Source organism: Eurytemora carolleeae, unplaced genomic scaffold, assembly GCF_000591075.1.
Source record: "Eurytemora carolleeae unplaced genomic scaffold, Eaff_2.0 scaffold784, whole genome shotgun sequence".
NCBI lineage: Eukaryota > Metazoa > Arthropoda > Copepoda > Calanoida > Temoridae > Eurytemora > Eurytemora carolleeae.
The window spans coordinates 11-15,214 of record NW_019396758.1 but is presented as its reverse complement, the minus strand read 5'-3'; the positions used below and the strand labels follow the sequence as shown (position 1 = coordinate 15,214).

The 15,204-nt window shown below is 35.6% G+C and overlaps 1 protein-coding gene across 1 annotated transcript; it reads right to left on the bottom strand.

The window, feature by feature from the left end:
- Positions 1 to 1,016: 1,016 nt before the first annotated feature.
- Positions 1,017 to 14,828, bottom strand: LOC111708296 (protein capicua homolog; the record flags this gene model as incomplete). The annotated part of the gene is made up of 16 exons (XM_023481627.1): positions 1,017 to 1,342; positions 1,679 to 2,316; positions 2,474 to 2,921; positions 3,472 to 3,579; positions 4,521 to 4,591; positions 4,950 to 5,169; positions 5,970 to 6,072; positions 6,440 to 6,554; positions 7,488 to 7,742; positions 8,772 to 8,865; positions 9,567 to 10,810; positions 10,911 to 10,969; positions 12,190 to 12,310; positions 12,801 to 12,863; positions 14,365 to 14,445; positions 14,708 to 14,828. Coding segments are annotated over 16 exons (3,978 nt in total), but the record flags the coding sequence as incomplete, so codon positions are not given.
- Positions 14,829 to 15,204: the final 376 nt, after the last annotated feature.

The window sequence follows — 15,204 nt, the reverse complement described above, 5'->3', positions numbered from 1 at the left end:
AATTCATATTTAAAATTTAAAATTTAAATTTAAAATTTTCTAAGGATAAGGACTTTTCCTATATTTTTTTATTCTTTAGAAAGTATTTATGATTTAAAATTTATGACTTTGAAAAATCCGACAGTATATTTTAATATTTAAGGTACAGAAAACGTACCCAACTATGAAGATTAAAAAAGGTAGAGTTGTTATTGCATGAATTAGGCCAAAACCTGGGCACTTTATATACTGGTACTCTACTGCATTGCTTGATATGGTCTAATGGATGTTTACAAATACAAAGGTTTGTTATGGTTTGTACTGCGATTATAAATGATGTAATTTTAGGCATTTTCTCTAACAATTTGATACACAATTTTGTTTAAACATTGAGTCTTAATAAACAGGGAACTTAAGTTATGTCTTTAACCTTAATTTAAAAAAATTTTTAATCAAAAATAAAACTTTTTTTTAACATCTGAACCGAAGACTGGCCTCAAACAGTTGATTTACCAGAATTCATAGTTTAAAATATAAAAGGTCTATGGCATCAGATTGCAAAGATAAAAATGATATCCAGCTATTTACTAAGACTCTCCGATATACTTATTTTTCAAAAAACGACTCTGACTGAATTACTTTTAAATTGGATAATCAAGTGGTTCGTGTGCTTTTTTTTTGCGATTCCAAAATTATATAAAGAACTATTGTGGCTGTTTTTTAAAATTTATTTTATAAAACTACCATCGCACATTGTTTTATGAGGTAGTCGGCGTTTATATCAATATTATGAAGACGACTTTTCTATTTAAGTTTTGATTTCAAACAAGATTTTTAAAATTACAAGTTTATATGTAAACAAAAAGAAACTGTTAATTGACGGCTCTTTGTTTCCATGTGTATGTGTATCAATCAATGTGGTTATAAATCAAAATTAGTATCGAAAGTCGTTTTTATGTCTTTATTGTATTGATATGTACGACTCCGACTGTACCTTGATCGGCAATGAACAATGACCATGTATTTTAAAGACGTTGTGTCGCTGTACGATAAATATTTCTGATCTAAATTATTAATATATAGATTTATACAATGGTTTCTAACTTAGGATGTAATTTGTCTACTTCTAGTTTACACTGGGACTTGTCACACTAGCAGTATTGTTCACCAGGTTTTGTTGAATGCCGTCCATTTTAGAAACTGAAACAGCTGACACGCTTTCTTGCTTGCTTCCGCTACTATTTGCCGCCATTAATTTTTGTCTCACTTCGCGGATTTTCAGTTGAAGGCAAAGTTTGTTGGGGAAAAGATCAGCATGTTTGGTTTGGAAAACAGCTGTTGCGGCGTTTGAGGGAAAAAGGCCCTAAAATGAAAAATATTAAATTAAAACCAAATTAATTGTCTATTGAAAAGTCTTAGACGTAATTTCAAGTGGCCTTCCATTTTTAGAGTGGCATGTTTAATTAATAAAGGTTCTTACAAAGCTTTTTCCTGATCAAAGATGATTGAAATGACCATGATTTTCTTTTTCAAAACTGATTATTTTCTATTGTGGGGTTTCTATAAGATCGCCGTTGTAAACGAAAATGGCCCTCTATGGAATGTAACTTGAAATTATATTGACAGCCCCTTTAAATTTAAAGTATATTTTAAAAAAGGTGAAAAATCTAATGGTATTATATAAATTTAAAAATGACACCTCTTCATGAAAAAGTTCCATAACAAGCTGACGACGACCGTCAAGGGTTCGTCGAAGAGATGCTCCCCCTCCTGGGGTTCTAGGAGAACTGGTATTATGCTCGTACTCTCCTTTAAATGTCTCAGGATTAAAATCTGGTCCAAAGAAAGTAGTTCCAGTCAGCTGTAAACTGTGCGGTGTACTGTGAGGTGTACTTGAACATGTTATTGGGGTTCGTGGTGTACGAGGAGTTGCCGTGGCGTCACTTCCTAGATCATCATCTAAGAGTTTGTGTTTTTTTACATATCCTGCCGTTATCTGAGGGGAGGAGGGGAGTGAGACTCCAGTGGAACTCGGTTTAAACTCTGGGAGAGAGGAAAACTTCTCCTGAAAATTTACAGTTTCCAAAACCTTGTCCATTCCGTCTTCCTTGGTCGCCTTGCGGAAGAACCTCTTCATTGTCGGAGTTGTTGGGGTCGAGGGCACAGAGGGGGAGGACGGGGTTTTTGTTCTCATGGCAGGAGTAGGACCGAGGATGAATTTGTCCTCCAGGTCAATGTCATCTTTGGGTAAGTTAACTAATGGTGGAGGCATGGTTCGACATTTTTTAGAATTTAAAGGATTTACTCCGGAGCTTTGTACATCTTTATCTCCTTCAACTGAACAATGAAAATATGAATTTTTGTTTCATTAAAAACGTCAAGTATATTTTTGAAAATTGGCTTTGACCGACAAAAATTTAAATAAAATTTGTAAAAAAAAATTATATTTGTTGAGAATATAATATTAATATTACATAGCAAATAAAAAACCTACCTGTGTTACAAGTGTTAACTTTTATTGAAGAATTACTGTTAATTTCTTCGAATGTCTCCAAATTTTTTTCATGTTCCTGCATTGCCGAACCATTTGTTGATTTCATTTTTGAATTTGGCGCATTTCCGGCTATTGATGCAATTGTAAAACGTCCACCGTTAGACACAGCTGACAACTGTCCGCCATTGGACACTGTTGTATACTGTCCGCCGTTTGTCAGTGTTGTAAATTGTCCACTGGTTGATATATTAACCAACTGTCCGCCATTCTGAACATTTATGAATTGCCCACTGGGCGCCATATTGTTAAAATGGCCGCCAGTAGATATTGTTGTTGGTAGATTTGTGGATTTCTTCCCTTGTGATTCCTGAACCTGTGTGATGATAATAAATTGTCCGGCTTTACTTTGTGAACTGCTTAAACCATGCTCTCCTAAGAGAACTGGATCCTAAAGAAAACAATGAATCGATTAAACAATGCTAGTTGAAAAAAATGCGGTTTACTCGAGATTTTTACTTATTTTTTTTTAAACTTGAAGTTAGCAAAATTATTAGAATTACAGACTTGATTATTTCTGTGGAAATATACGGGACACGGGTTACAATCAAAGGATGAGACTGCAACGACGACTATGCAAAATTTATTTAGTCTTTTTTCTTTACCAATGTTAATTTTATCATTGTTTACGGGATTTTAATATAACTTAAAAAATACGACAGAAACCCTTATGTTATATTTATATTTTTAGGTTGTTCAGGTCGTCATTGACATCCCATTATTTGTGTTAATAGTATCCCTTCACAAACAAATGCGCAACTTTAATTTAAAAGAACGATAAAAATGAAGACATGGCGAAGATTTTATCAAAGTTTCTTTCTTTGAAATTCTAAAAAATTTTGTTTAAAATTTTATGTCATCATGAAAGTANATCCCCCCCCCTTACAAATAATATCAGTTGCGTCTATACCAAAAAAGTAAATAAAGTGAATGTTACCAACCTCAGACTTGGCTGGCATCTGTTTGAATGCCCCTGACCCTGAAGGATGAAAGGGTTTGTTTAAGGACCGATTCAACTTCACTCCATCAGTTTCACAGTTTTGCTGAATCTGGAAAAAATATCATTTTTTATCGTTTGTGTTACGTTCTGTGGATTCTGTGCAAAAAAAATCCACATACACCCAAATGTTCATCTTTTAAGAGATATCCTATCCATGAAATATCCTATCGATGAAATATCCTATCTTTGAAATATCCTATGAAGTATCCTGTCTATGAAATATCCTGTCTATAAAATACCCTATCTATGAAGTATCCTATATATGAAGTATCCTGTCTATGAAATATCTATCTATGAAATATCCTATCGATGAAATTTCTTATCTATGATTAGAGATATCCTATCCATGAAATACCCTATCGATGAAATATCCTATCTATGAAATATCCTATCTATGAAGTATCCTGTCTATGAAATATCCTGTCTATGAAATACCCTATCTATGAAATATCCTATATATGAAGTATCCTGTCTATGAAATATCTATCTATGAAATATCCTATCGATAAAATTTCTTATCTATGATTTCGGAATCATGATTATATACCTGGAAAGCTTAATTTATAATTTGCCCGAGTCTGTTTATGATTATATACCTGGAAAGCTGGACGCATAGTTTACCCGAGTCTGGTTATGATTATATACCTGGAAAGCTGAACGTATAATTTGCCCGAGTCTGGTTATGATTATATACCTAGAAAGCTAAACATATTGTTTGCACGAGTCTTTTTATGATTATATACCTGGAAAGCTGCAGACGCATAGTTTGCCCGAGTCTGGTCATGATTATATACCTGGAATGCTGGACGTATAGTTTGTCTGAGTCTGTTTATGATTATATACCTGGAAAGCTGGACGTATACGTTGCCCGAGTCTGGTTATGATTATATACCTGGAAAGCTGGACGTATAGTTTGTCCGAGTCTGGTTATGATTATATACATGGAAAGCTGGACGTATAGTTTGCCCGAGTCTGGTTATGATTATATACCTGGAATGCTGGTCGTATAGTTTGCACGAGGCTATTATTAGATTTCTGGTGCCATTGTTCCGACTCTGACTCTATTTCATAAAATGTTTTATGTTAAAAAAACGAACAATAATAAAATAANTTTACACTACGACAAAGAAAAATATACTTGCAACAACAAAAATGAACAAAATATTTCAATGAAATCTTTTTTGAATGATATTAGAAATTAAAAAGAAAATATATTTTTCAATTTACTGCCATAAAATATTAGATTTTAAAAAAAGTCGACCACCCCAATTTACGACGTTAAAACCAAGCTAAGAACGTTTCTGTGGTTACAACTAGTTCCCAAGTTGGACAGTGACTCATCGAGTTATGATCGGACATACAAACAAACAAACAGAGATTACAACTTTATACATAGATTCAAATATTTAAAAATATTACCTATGTCTGTGTCTGCGTCTGATACCTTTTCCCTGCATTTTAAATCCTCAAAATCCCTGTCTTCTTCCAGCCTTCCTTCACCTTCATCTTCCCTTTTCCCTTCCTCATCTCTCCTCCTGCCCTCCCATTCCCCCGCCCCCTCATCCCCCTGTCCATTATCAGATTTGGAACTTGAGGATTTTCTTCTATCCTTACTGCACCATTTCCACTCAGGATGCGCCTGATAAAAATCAAATAAAATCTTTTTAATTAAAAAGATTAAGAATTGGACATAAGTTTCTTCGGGTTCTTCCTCTTAAATTTTCCTATGTGGTTGACATATCGAGGTCTAAAGCTTGTGTAAGTCTAGCTTGGGAACCCAGCATTGCCAGGAGTTTTCCCAATACAAGTTAACCCACTCAGCTTAGAAGTTTTAAACCAGGTTGAGAATGTGCCCCTGGTTCTACTGAGCTCTCTTATCACAATTTGGAGTAAACCGGTCCAAGGGTTCATGAGATGTGATTGGACACCCTGTAGTAAATGCTGTACTCTCAAAACTGTATCAGTCCAGGCACAACCAGTCCGCTACCCAAGGACACAACCCACCTGGCTCTATAAAAGCCACACAGGGACACAAGCTCAGCTTTCAACTAGCTATAAATCAACCCACCTGGCTCTAAATGCCACACAGGGACACAAGCTTAGCTATCAACAAGCTATAAATCAGGCTCTAAATGCCACACAGGGACACAAGCGTAGCTATCAAACAAGCTATTACTTTGGCTCTAAATGCCACACAGGGACACAAGCGCAGCTTTCAAGCAAGCTATTACTTCGGCTCTAAAAGCCGCACAGGGACACAAGCGTAGATATCAAACAAGCTATTACTTCGGCTATAATTGACACACAGGGACACAAGCATCGTCTTTACATCCAAATAATTGAAATAGTTAAGTTTCAATTGAAAGAATTTTGTAATAATTGACTAAAATAAATACAAAAGCGATTACTGATCAACATTAAAAAAATAATGTTTTTTACCTTAAAATGTGCTTCTTTGACCTGATGGGCCAGATCGTGATATTTTTGTTTTTCCTGGTTCCCTAGAGCATACCACCATTCACCCAGTATCTTCGAAACAGTTCTAGGATGGAAATGGTTAAAATTATTTTAATATAGCTTTTAAAAAAATTCTTTCTTTTTTAGGTCGGTACTTAATTTGATTAAAATGCGCAAAACTCTAAGCTAAAGGGCAACTCACAAATGGTAGGAAAATTTACAAAACTTACGCATTAACCATTTAACTTAATTACCCATTTTGTGTTCCCTGTAACTGTAAACTGTAAACTTATTTCTTTATTTACAAAACCAATAAAACAAAATAGTGAACAGTTTAGTTCCTTAATTCTAGAAACTCCATATAATGATTTATTTTTTAAGTTATTAAGTCCGGATTGAAATTAAAATATTCAAAATAATGAAATTTATTGAAGTAAAAAATTATGAATTACCTGTTGTCTTGGTTTGGATGTTTTTGATGAACCAGGGGTCGATGTCGTTTACTGAAAATCATAAATGCATTCATTGGTCGACGAATTCGGCCCAGTTTGCCTGCAGAAGCGCCGCCTAAAACCAGATTTATTTTTAATTTTTGTCATTTAAAAAAATTTTACTTAAAGTTCATTAGCATATGTTATCAGTTTTTAGAAAAGTTTTAAAGCATCTTAATGGATTTTTTGCGATATTTAAAAACCATATCATTTTCGTTTTTATTCTTAAGTATGATTTTTAAAAAAATAATATTTTCTTACTTTTTTAATGCATTTTCAACACAAAAACTTCGTAAAAAAGGCAGTTGCCTAAAGGAGTTACGCGCGTTTGCCTCGTTGAATTACAAGAAAGAGAGAGATTAGCACATAATTTAGGGTTAGGTGAGGTTAAGGCACTTTCTGGGCCAAGCCCGCGACTAGGACAGGCTAGGGGACTCTCTTTTTTTCTTGTAATTCTACGCGGCATGTGCGTATAAACTCCTTTGCCCCTTTCCAAAAAAAAAGGGCAAAAGCAGATTTTTATCATTGAGTTGGAGATAAAAAAGGGATTATTTCTGTCAACTTCCTTTTCTTTGTGCTCCATAACTTTTGATGGGAACCAAGTTAAACGATATTAAAGGATATCTTTATTATAAATGTAGATCGCGCTAAATGTCACTTTAAATTAATTTCAAGTAACCGCGTCCTTGCAAAGACGGTAATGCCCGATTCACAGGGATACCCTTAAAACCGCTATCTGATCAATAATGTCGTTTTTCTAGGAATAAAGAAGGTAAATTTGATCAGTTCCATATGTTTTCCCAGCAGTAGAAATTCGCAAGTCAATTTTGTAAACCATAATTGAAAATAATCAATTTTCAAAATTGTTAACATTAATATCTAAATCATACTTTATCAGACAAAGCTTTAAAGGGCACCGTTGTAAACAGGTCATCAACATCTTTGCATGCACACTTCACGCTTACAGTCCCTTTAAGAAACTAATATTTTAAATTGTAAATCAGTTTTCCTTCAGTATGGTTGGTTGGTGAAGGAAGTGCATTGTCATGAAAGAAAACATCCTCCTCTCCCTCAACCGAACTACCCCCAGGAGAGGGAGGGACATCATTGTCTCCTCTACCAGATCCATTACTTCCCTCCATACTTCCATCCTTATCCAAGGCTTTCGGAGGAGGTTTTCCAGGTCCTCCTCCACCCTCCTGGTAGTTGGAGGGATTAGAGCTGTTGGAGCCCCTGTGGTTATTCAAGGGGCTGGAGATGGTTCCTAAAGGTAAGATTGTTAATTAATTATAAAAACAAGCAAAAAAACTATAGCTTTTCGTTTCGTTTTTGATGTTTCTTTTTTAAAACTATCCCTTCGTTTAACGAAATGTTTGTTTGATCTTTTAAAAATCAGGAAACGAAACGTCCATATTGAAAGCAATCGTTTTTCTAAATGTTTCCACAATTAAATTTGAATTGTGTACGCTATAATTCTTTTAAAGATTCTGCACTAAGAGAAACTTATTAATATATATGTATATGTTTTTAATGCTTGTGACCGATATTCCGACTTTGTTATTTTTTTTTTAATATATTTTTTGACATTCTATTGTAAAGGTATATGTCGTTAACGAAGGTTCGGTCTAAACCCAAAACTGACCAACACCTTTTGTAACGAAACGAGAAAAAATAAAAAATAAAGATTACTCTGCAGTTCATTTTATCGACTAGTGTAAACGATCCTTACCTTACACTAAACTAAGCTAGTGGGGAATATCAAATATAGGCCAATGATAGGCTATGTACTGTAAAAAGTTTGGCCGCGCTATTAAAGTTGAAACCGAGCCGGCATAAGATAGGGTTGGTCTGGTACTTGCTACTTTCCCTGGGTCAGTAAGGATGGTATAAGGGGTTGGTCCGGTACTTGCCCTGCATCAGTAAGGCCGGTACAGGAGGTTGGTCCGGTACTTGCCCTACGTCAGAAAGGTTGGTACAGGGGGTTGGTCCGGTACTTGCCCTACGTCAGTAAGGCCGGTACAGGGGGTTGGTCCGGTACTTGTCCTGCGTCAGTAAGGTTGGTACAGGGGGTTGGTCCAGTACTTGCCCTGCATCAGTAAGGCTGGTATAGGGGGTTGGTCCAGTACATGCCCTGCGTCAGTAAGGCCAGTAGAAGGGGTTGGTCCATGTACTTGCCCTGCGTCAGTAAGACTGGTACAGGGCGTTGGGCCAGTACATGCCCTGCGTCAGTAAGCCTGGTACAAGGGGTTGGTCTGGTTCGAAGTTAAATTGACTCTAGTCCATAGTGCCCTACCTGTTGGGTTTGCTGTGGTGATGAATGGTACTAGAGAATGCCAGGGGTAAACTGTAAGGGTAGAGTTAGTTCCAGGATCCTCTAATTTCTCAACCTGGAAAATATATCAGTTGGAATAATTACAACCAATTGTTTCTTTTTTCAAAAAGTCACTTTCATATGATTATAGATTATTTTAAATTTCCTTTAAACAAGTTCATGGCAATTTAAAGTTTAATTATTTTATTCTAAGAAGAAACCCAAATCAATCAGACCAACTAATTACTATTAAAAAACCGGAAAAATGTGCAACAAACATTAATAAATATTAAACATTTTTTTAAACTACAAAACTTTAAATAAATATCTTAAAACCGATAACTAAATGTCTAAAAGTCTTTTTAATGAGAATGGTTTAGTAATAGTCTGAACCTCTAAAATATCTAAGAACTCCATCTGATTTAAATTTGACTTTTTTAGAGTCCATTTTCTTTTCATAAACTGTCATTTTCCCTTTAAATATGTTCTTCGACCTGGGAACCCTTGTATTGTGGATATCGAGACCAATGCTTGATCTCAATATTTTGTTGATCTTTGAATTAATTTAATCTTTATTCATATCTAGTAAACGTTACCCAGTCAGTGGTTGAAGGGAGCTTGATCATTGATCAGGGGAGGAAATCTAAATTGAAAATATGGAAAGGGCTTGTTTTTAAAGACCCTCTAATTAAAGTGTCCATAGTGGATATCAACATCAAGGGAGAGGACTATATATATCCAATACAAAAGTTCCCAGTTTAAGGTGTTTTCTGTTACCTTAGTTGTTATTGTGGCTGGTGTTGACGCTACTGCCTTTGCCACTGTTATTACTGGCAGTAGCGCTGTGGGGTTTGGGGGATTTCCAGATGAAATGGAACCATTGGAGAGAACAACAAGCTGAGTCCCAGAGCTTGCAACAGGATTCTGAACAATTTGTGACGCCCCTGTTTTGATGAGCAGGGGCATAGAGCTGCCATTATTGGGGTCATTGGTGCCCCTGTCTGGAATGTGAATTGCTACTGACTTGTCCTGGTCCTGTGGACCGTTCATTCCTGTACTCAACACAGGTAGCATGGGACGTGCAATGTTTATACCCTTCTGCGGTATAACATAGTAAACCGTATTGGCTGCTGTACTGTTGGGTAGATCTGGAGGTTTACCAGGAAGAGTCCCTGTTACTGGTATTACAGTGATGGTCTGCGGGTTGATTACGCTTTGACCACTCAGAAAAGTTGTCATGGGGATAGCATTGGGGGTTGCAGGGATGGAGCTCATGGTAACTAGTGAATTGCTCTTTAATCCAAAACTTGTTCTGATCTGGGTTGATGGAGATGAAATCTGAGTGGCAGGTATCATTGATACAATGATCTTGTCTGCTTGGCTGGAGTTTAGCCTTATAATCTCAGTAGATGTTTGAATAGGAGCAGGAGGCAGTATCTTTGTTATCTTCATCGGCCGAACAAGCTCAGGTCGGATCAGCCCATGCCCCGGTTTAGCAATAAAGCTTGTGGGAATAGGGGAGGCTGTTGTTATGGCAGGAGATCTCCATCTTGGATCTAGCATCTGATGTCCGGGGGTGACAATGGGTAGGAACATATTATGGTGGGAACCTGGTAAGGATTTAGGACTTGTCATGGTTCGCAGCGATGGACTTGGCTGAGCATTGTTTGGGGAGAAGCATCCTGCTGGAGTAGAACTACGGGATCCAGACAAGGATACAAGAAGGTTTGCTGCCTCCATTTTAGCAGCATCATTTTCCTCCGTAGATAATGAAAGACTCCTTTGGGTAGAAAGTGGCGTGGATTGACCTAGAGGGGTTGAGGTTAAATCTAACCCTGGGCTGCCAATAATTAGCGTTGTTCCGGCATAGGTGTTGGTAGCAAGGGTTGAGTTTTGACCGTACACCTTGCCCTTGAGACTCAAGTGGCGGGAGCAATAACCTCGCCTTTGGGATTCCTTTGAACAACCTTCCTTTGAGCAAAGTCTTCTCCACTGCTTTCCATTAAACTTTTTCCGAATACCTGTAACCACAGCAATATTCAACTTGGATTTATTGCTAAAAAACTTGAATTCTAATATTTTAATTATTTTTAAAAAATGATGAGTTTATATATTGTGTTCCTGAGGGCGTAGACACAATATCTCCTTTCTTATATTTGTGAGGTGTGGCTGGTAAGGATCTAAACAATAAAAGATGAACCCGTGTACAAGTGTTTACTTGAACGGGGTTACTCACAAAGAATGAGACTTTATAGACGGTTCTACGGCATTTGTTTAGTCTGTTTTCTTGCATTCAGGGTTCTTTGGGGGCCAAAACTGGCTTTTTTGATCAGTTGGTAAACCATCAAAATACACACTTGAATACAGAAACCAAAAATCAACCTTCAAATTGTCATATTTTACGAGTTTTGGGTCGGCTTTACAGTCTTGTCATTTGTAGGTACCCCTGTAACTTTTAAGTCTGCAAAATGAATATATCCATCATCCATATTGCAGTGGGACACATGCAAATTTAGAATAATTTTTTTGAGTATTTTAAATGTTAATTTTAACAATTCACTAACGAGAAAATACTCTAACGTATATGCTACTTAAATTTACATAACGTTACATGGTTTCTTGGGAAAAAAGACGACAAATACCGGGTCAAATGTGATCATTATTGTTAGCTTTGCATTTATCCAAAATCGGGACCAATATATAGAATATATCTACCTAGGGGACCAGAACTGAAAACTTTAGAATGGGATATCCTTAATCCCGTTCGGTTAATTAATCTGGAGATTAATAACAAGAGGTGAACAAGCCTTTTTTAATCTGGAGATTAAGAAAAAAGAGTGGATCAAGCATTAATCCCGATATCCAACATTCATAAGTTCCCAGCTCAGAACTGAAAACATTAGAATTGTGAATATTGAGATCAATGCTTGATCTCCTCTGTTGATCAATTTCAAGATTAATTTAATTTTTAGTTTCTACCCTGAAAACTGTGTAATATTCAACCAATAGAGTGGCGTATGAAGACATCCGAACAGCCAATCAGAAGACGGGAAATTTGAAATCTTTCGCGCCATTTAAAGAGATAACTCTCCTTGGTCGGAATCTGTTCAGGAATATCCAAAAAGAAAGAAAAAGAGTGAATTATAAGTGTCCACACACCACATTGGATATTCAAATTAAGCAATCGGGATTAAGGGTATCCACTTCTAAAGTTCCCTAAGACCGAATTTAAAGAATTTGAGCCGCGTCTCAAATTTAAGGCGCGGCTCAAACATGGTTGGTTCCACTAAAATTGTGTTCGAGACTTGAGCTGGCGCTCAATTGGAACCGGTTTTGGACAGTTCATAGATGTGGTTTAAATTCTTTAAATTCGGTCTCAGTTCACTTAGGATATATCTACCTAGGGGACCCAGGAGCTGAACAAGGTCCCCCCTCTGAGTAAGCTCGACCAAGACCGGGTTCTACGGAGCTGTTGTTACTCCCACGGGATATAGAAGTACTGCTTCGTTTCAACAATTCGCCTAGAAACAGGGTGTCCAAATAAACATAGGAATTCAGTGACGACAAGTTGTATATCGTCATCGATCCAGGCGTCATGTTTTCATAAACACAATTATTGCAGTATTTTAGCTTATTCATCTAATATATGAAAACGCCAGGTCTCTAGATTTTCAAAATGTTATCAACCATTTTGTATCTTCAAAATATATGGAGATATTGCAAAATAAGTACAAATTTCAATTTATTTGATGAAAAGCTCGTCAGACGTACAGCCTCATTTTTATACTTTCTTTGCCATTTATTTAATATCAGAAATCAATGACGACCTTCTTTTCGTCTCTCACTTCCCATGTTTATTAAGACACCCTGCAGAAAATACAAAGGTGCAATGCAATAACTCCTTTCCTCGTCCGATGAAATTTAATCGTTTGTTTGACTTTAATAGGGAACTGTGGACATAATTAACAAAATTTACTTTTTACAAAATAATAAAAATATTTTTTTTTCGACCTGCAAGGGCTCCAGCATCCAAGGAGATTGATCTAGAGACTGTTAAACCAGATTCAGATTCTCCTAAAATCATTTTCAAAGATTTCAAGTTAATACACCGGGACCAATAAAACTGTGGAGTATGCAACCTATATTGAATGTTGGTGTTCTAAATTAAATAATTTTACCATTGGCTTGCAAATAAACTTAATTAACTGAAACGGGTCTGTGAACACTGCACATTTGCTGTGTTTTATGTTCATTTGACTAAATTTAATATAAACGAAAAATTAAATTTTTTTTTTAAGTTGGAGTTTGCTAGTAAAAGACGTGCAATGTAACCTGAGGCCCAATTTAAAGAATTTGAACCGCGGCTTAAATATGAGACACGGCTCAAATATAATTGGTTCCCTTTAAAATTTAATTGATTGTTTAAGGATTTAAGCCGGCGCTCAATTGAAACCGGTTTTGGCGGATTTGAGACGTGGCTCAAATTCATTAAATTCGGACTCTGTCTTTTCGGTTGTGAAATTGTATATTTTAAAAAATTGTAACTTTTAATTTTGGAAGGGTCATAGGCTAAATGTAGTTCAATGACTAAATTATGAGTTTATGTCGTAAATACAACAAAAATGTTTTTTTTAATGTATCTATCTATGTACTTTTTATATAGATATCATGTTTCAGAAACAATATTAATTTTTGGAAAATTATCTTTTATTTTCTTTATTATATTTTCTGTTTTAACCATTGTTAAACAGTAACAATAATAGAGATAATTTGAGAAATAAGTTTTTCTAAAATCTAATTTTGAGAATTAAACAAGAAGGAGAAGTTTAATATGCAATACGCTTTTGTGTGTAAAGATATATGTGAATCATTGTCAAAATATCTTTGTAACTTGTAAGCACTGATGAGAAATAACATCAAGATTCTTTTTGCTAAAAACTTCTATAATTTTTTAATGTTCCACAAAAATCATAAAGGGATTAAAAAATTTAAAATGGTTTTCTAAACATTTTATTTATTTTCCTTATGCCAGTTAACCCTGAGAGAAGTTACATACTACTGTAAAATAGATTTTACCATATTTTTTCTCCTAGTGTAAAAATGTTGATTAGGTTTTAAAGAGCAAATTTTTTTACTTTTCCACCCAATGGCGAAGACCTTAGATATTTCAAGCCGTGAATTCTGTTAAATCAAATGATCTTCAAAGTTTTACACATTTATGTTGCAGAGATATAGAGATTAGAGAATTTGCGTTTATGACAATGATTTAATTCCTTTCCATGAAGACCTACATTAAAACTGTAAAACTGAGGAGAAAGGTGTGGGGGGATAATGTTATTAAATGTAAAACTGAAAGGGAGGGGGGGGGATGGTAAACATGGTATTACCTGTAAAACTGTAAAGGGAAGGAATGGTTTCACCTGTAAAACTGAAAGGGGGGGAGTAAAAATGGTATTCCTGTAAAACTGAAAGTGAGGGGGGGGGAAGATAGCATCACTTGTAAAACTGAAAGGGAGGGGGGGGGGGAGATAGTATCACCTGTAAAACTGAAAGGGAAGGGGGAAGATAGTATCACCTGTAAAACTGATATCTTCCTTCCTTAAATCATCATCAGACTCATCGTAGTCCAGACTGGCACACGACATATCAACCCCTCCTGTAATAATAAAACGTTTTTCACAGAAATTCAAATAAAAGAAATTCTTAGTTTAAAAAGATATTATAGGGTTTAAGAGACAGGAGGCTTAGCTTTAAGGGATCGTTCATGCAGAGATGTCAATGTTCGATTCACAGTGATACCAATTAAATACCTTTATCAAATCAATAATGTCGTTTCGGCCTAAACTGTACCTACATATACTACCTGGAATCTGTAATCTTGAAGGATTGCAAATCCACCTCAACTGAATCTACACTACCTGGAATCTGTAAGTCCTGATCAGTATCTTGAAGGATTGGATACTCTTCAACTGCTTCAAGTTCTTCTGCCCAGGGAGCTTCAGACAAACGAAGAGCTGCACGTGGCAACCAAACTTTTTCCTGGAAAAAAAACAGATTTTTTCCCCGGAAAAATCAGTATTTTTCTTGTGCAAAACAGAATTTTTCCAGGACAAATCAGAATTTTTCAGAATAATCAATTTAGATATTTATCCTGGTCAGAGAAATCTAAATCTTTTAAAAATGTCCAACAGATTTTTCTAGACAGTAGATTTACTTATTACATACTTTTACCGACAAAGAGATAATTCTCTTGATACGCTTCTTTAAGATACATTCTTTAATTTAATATGAATAATTTTCAATTTTTTCTTGACAAAAAAAAATCGAAGCTTTGTAAGAAAATTTTTTTTTGGTATTTTTCATGGACAGGAAATTGGAAGATTTGAAGATGAGATGTTTTCTTAATGTTCAACGA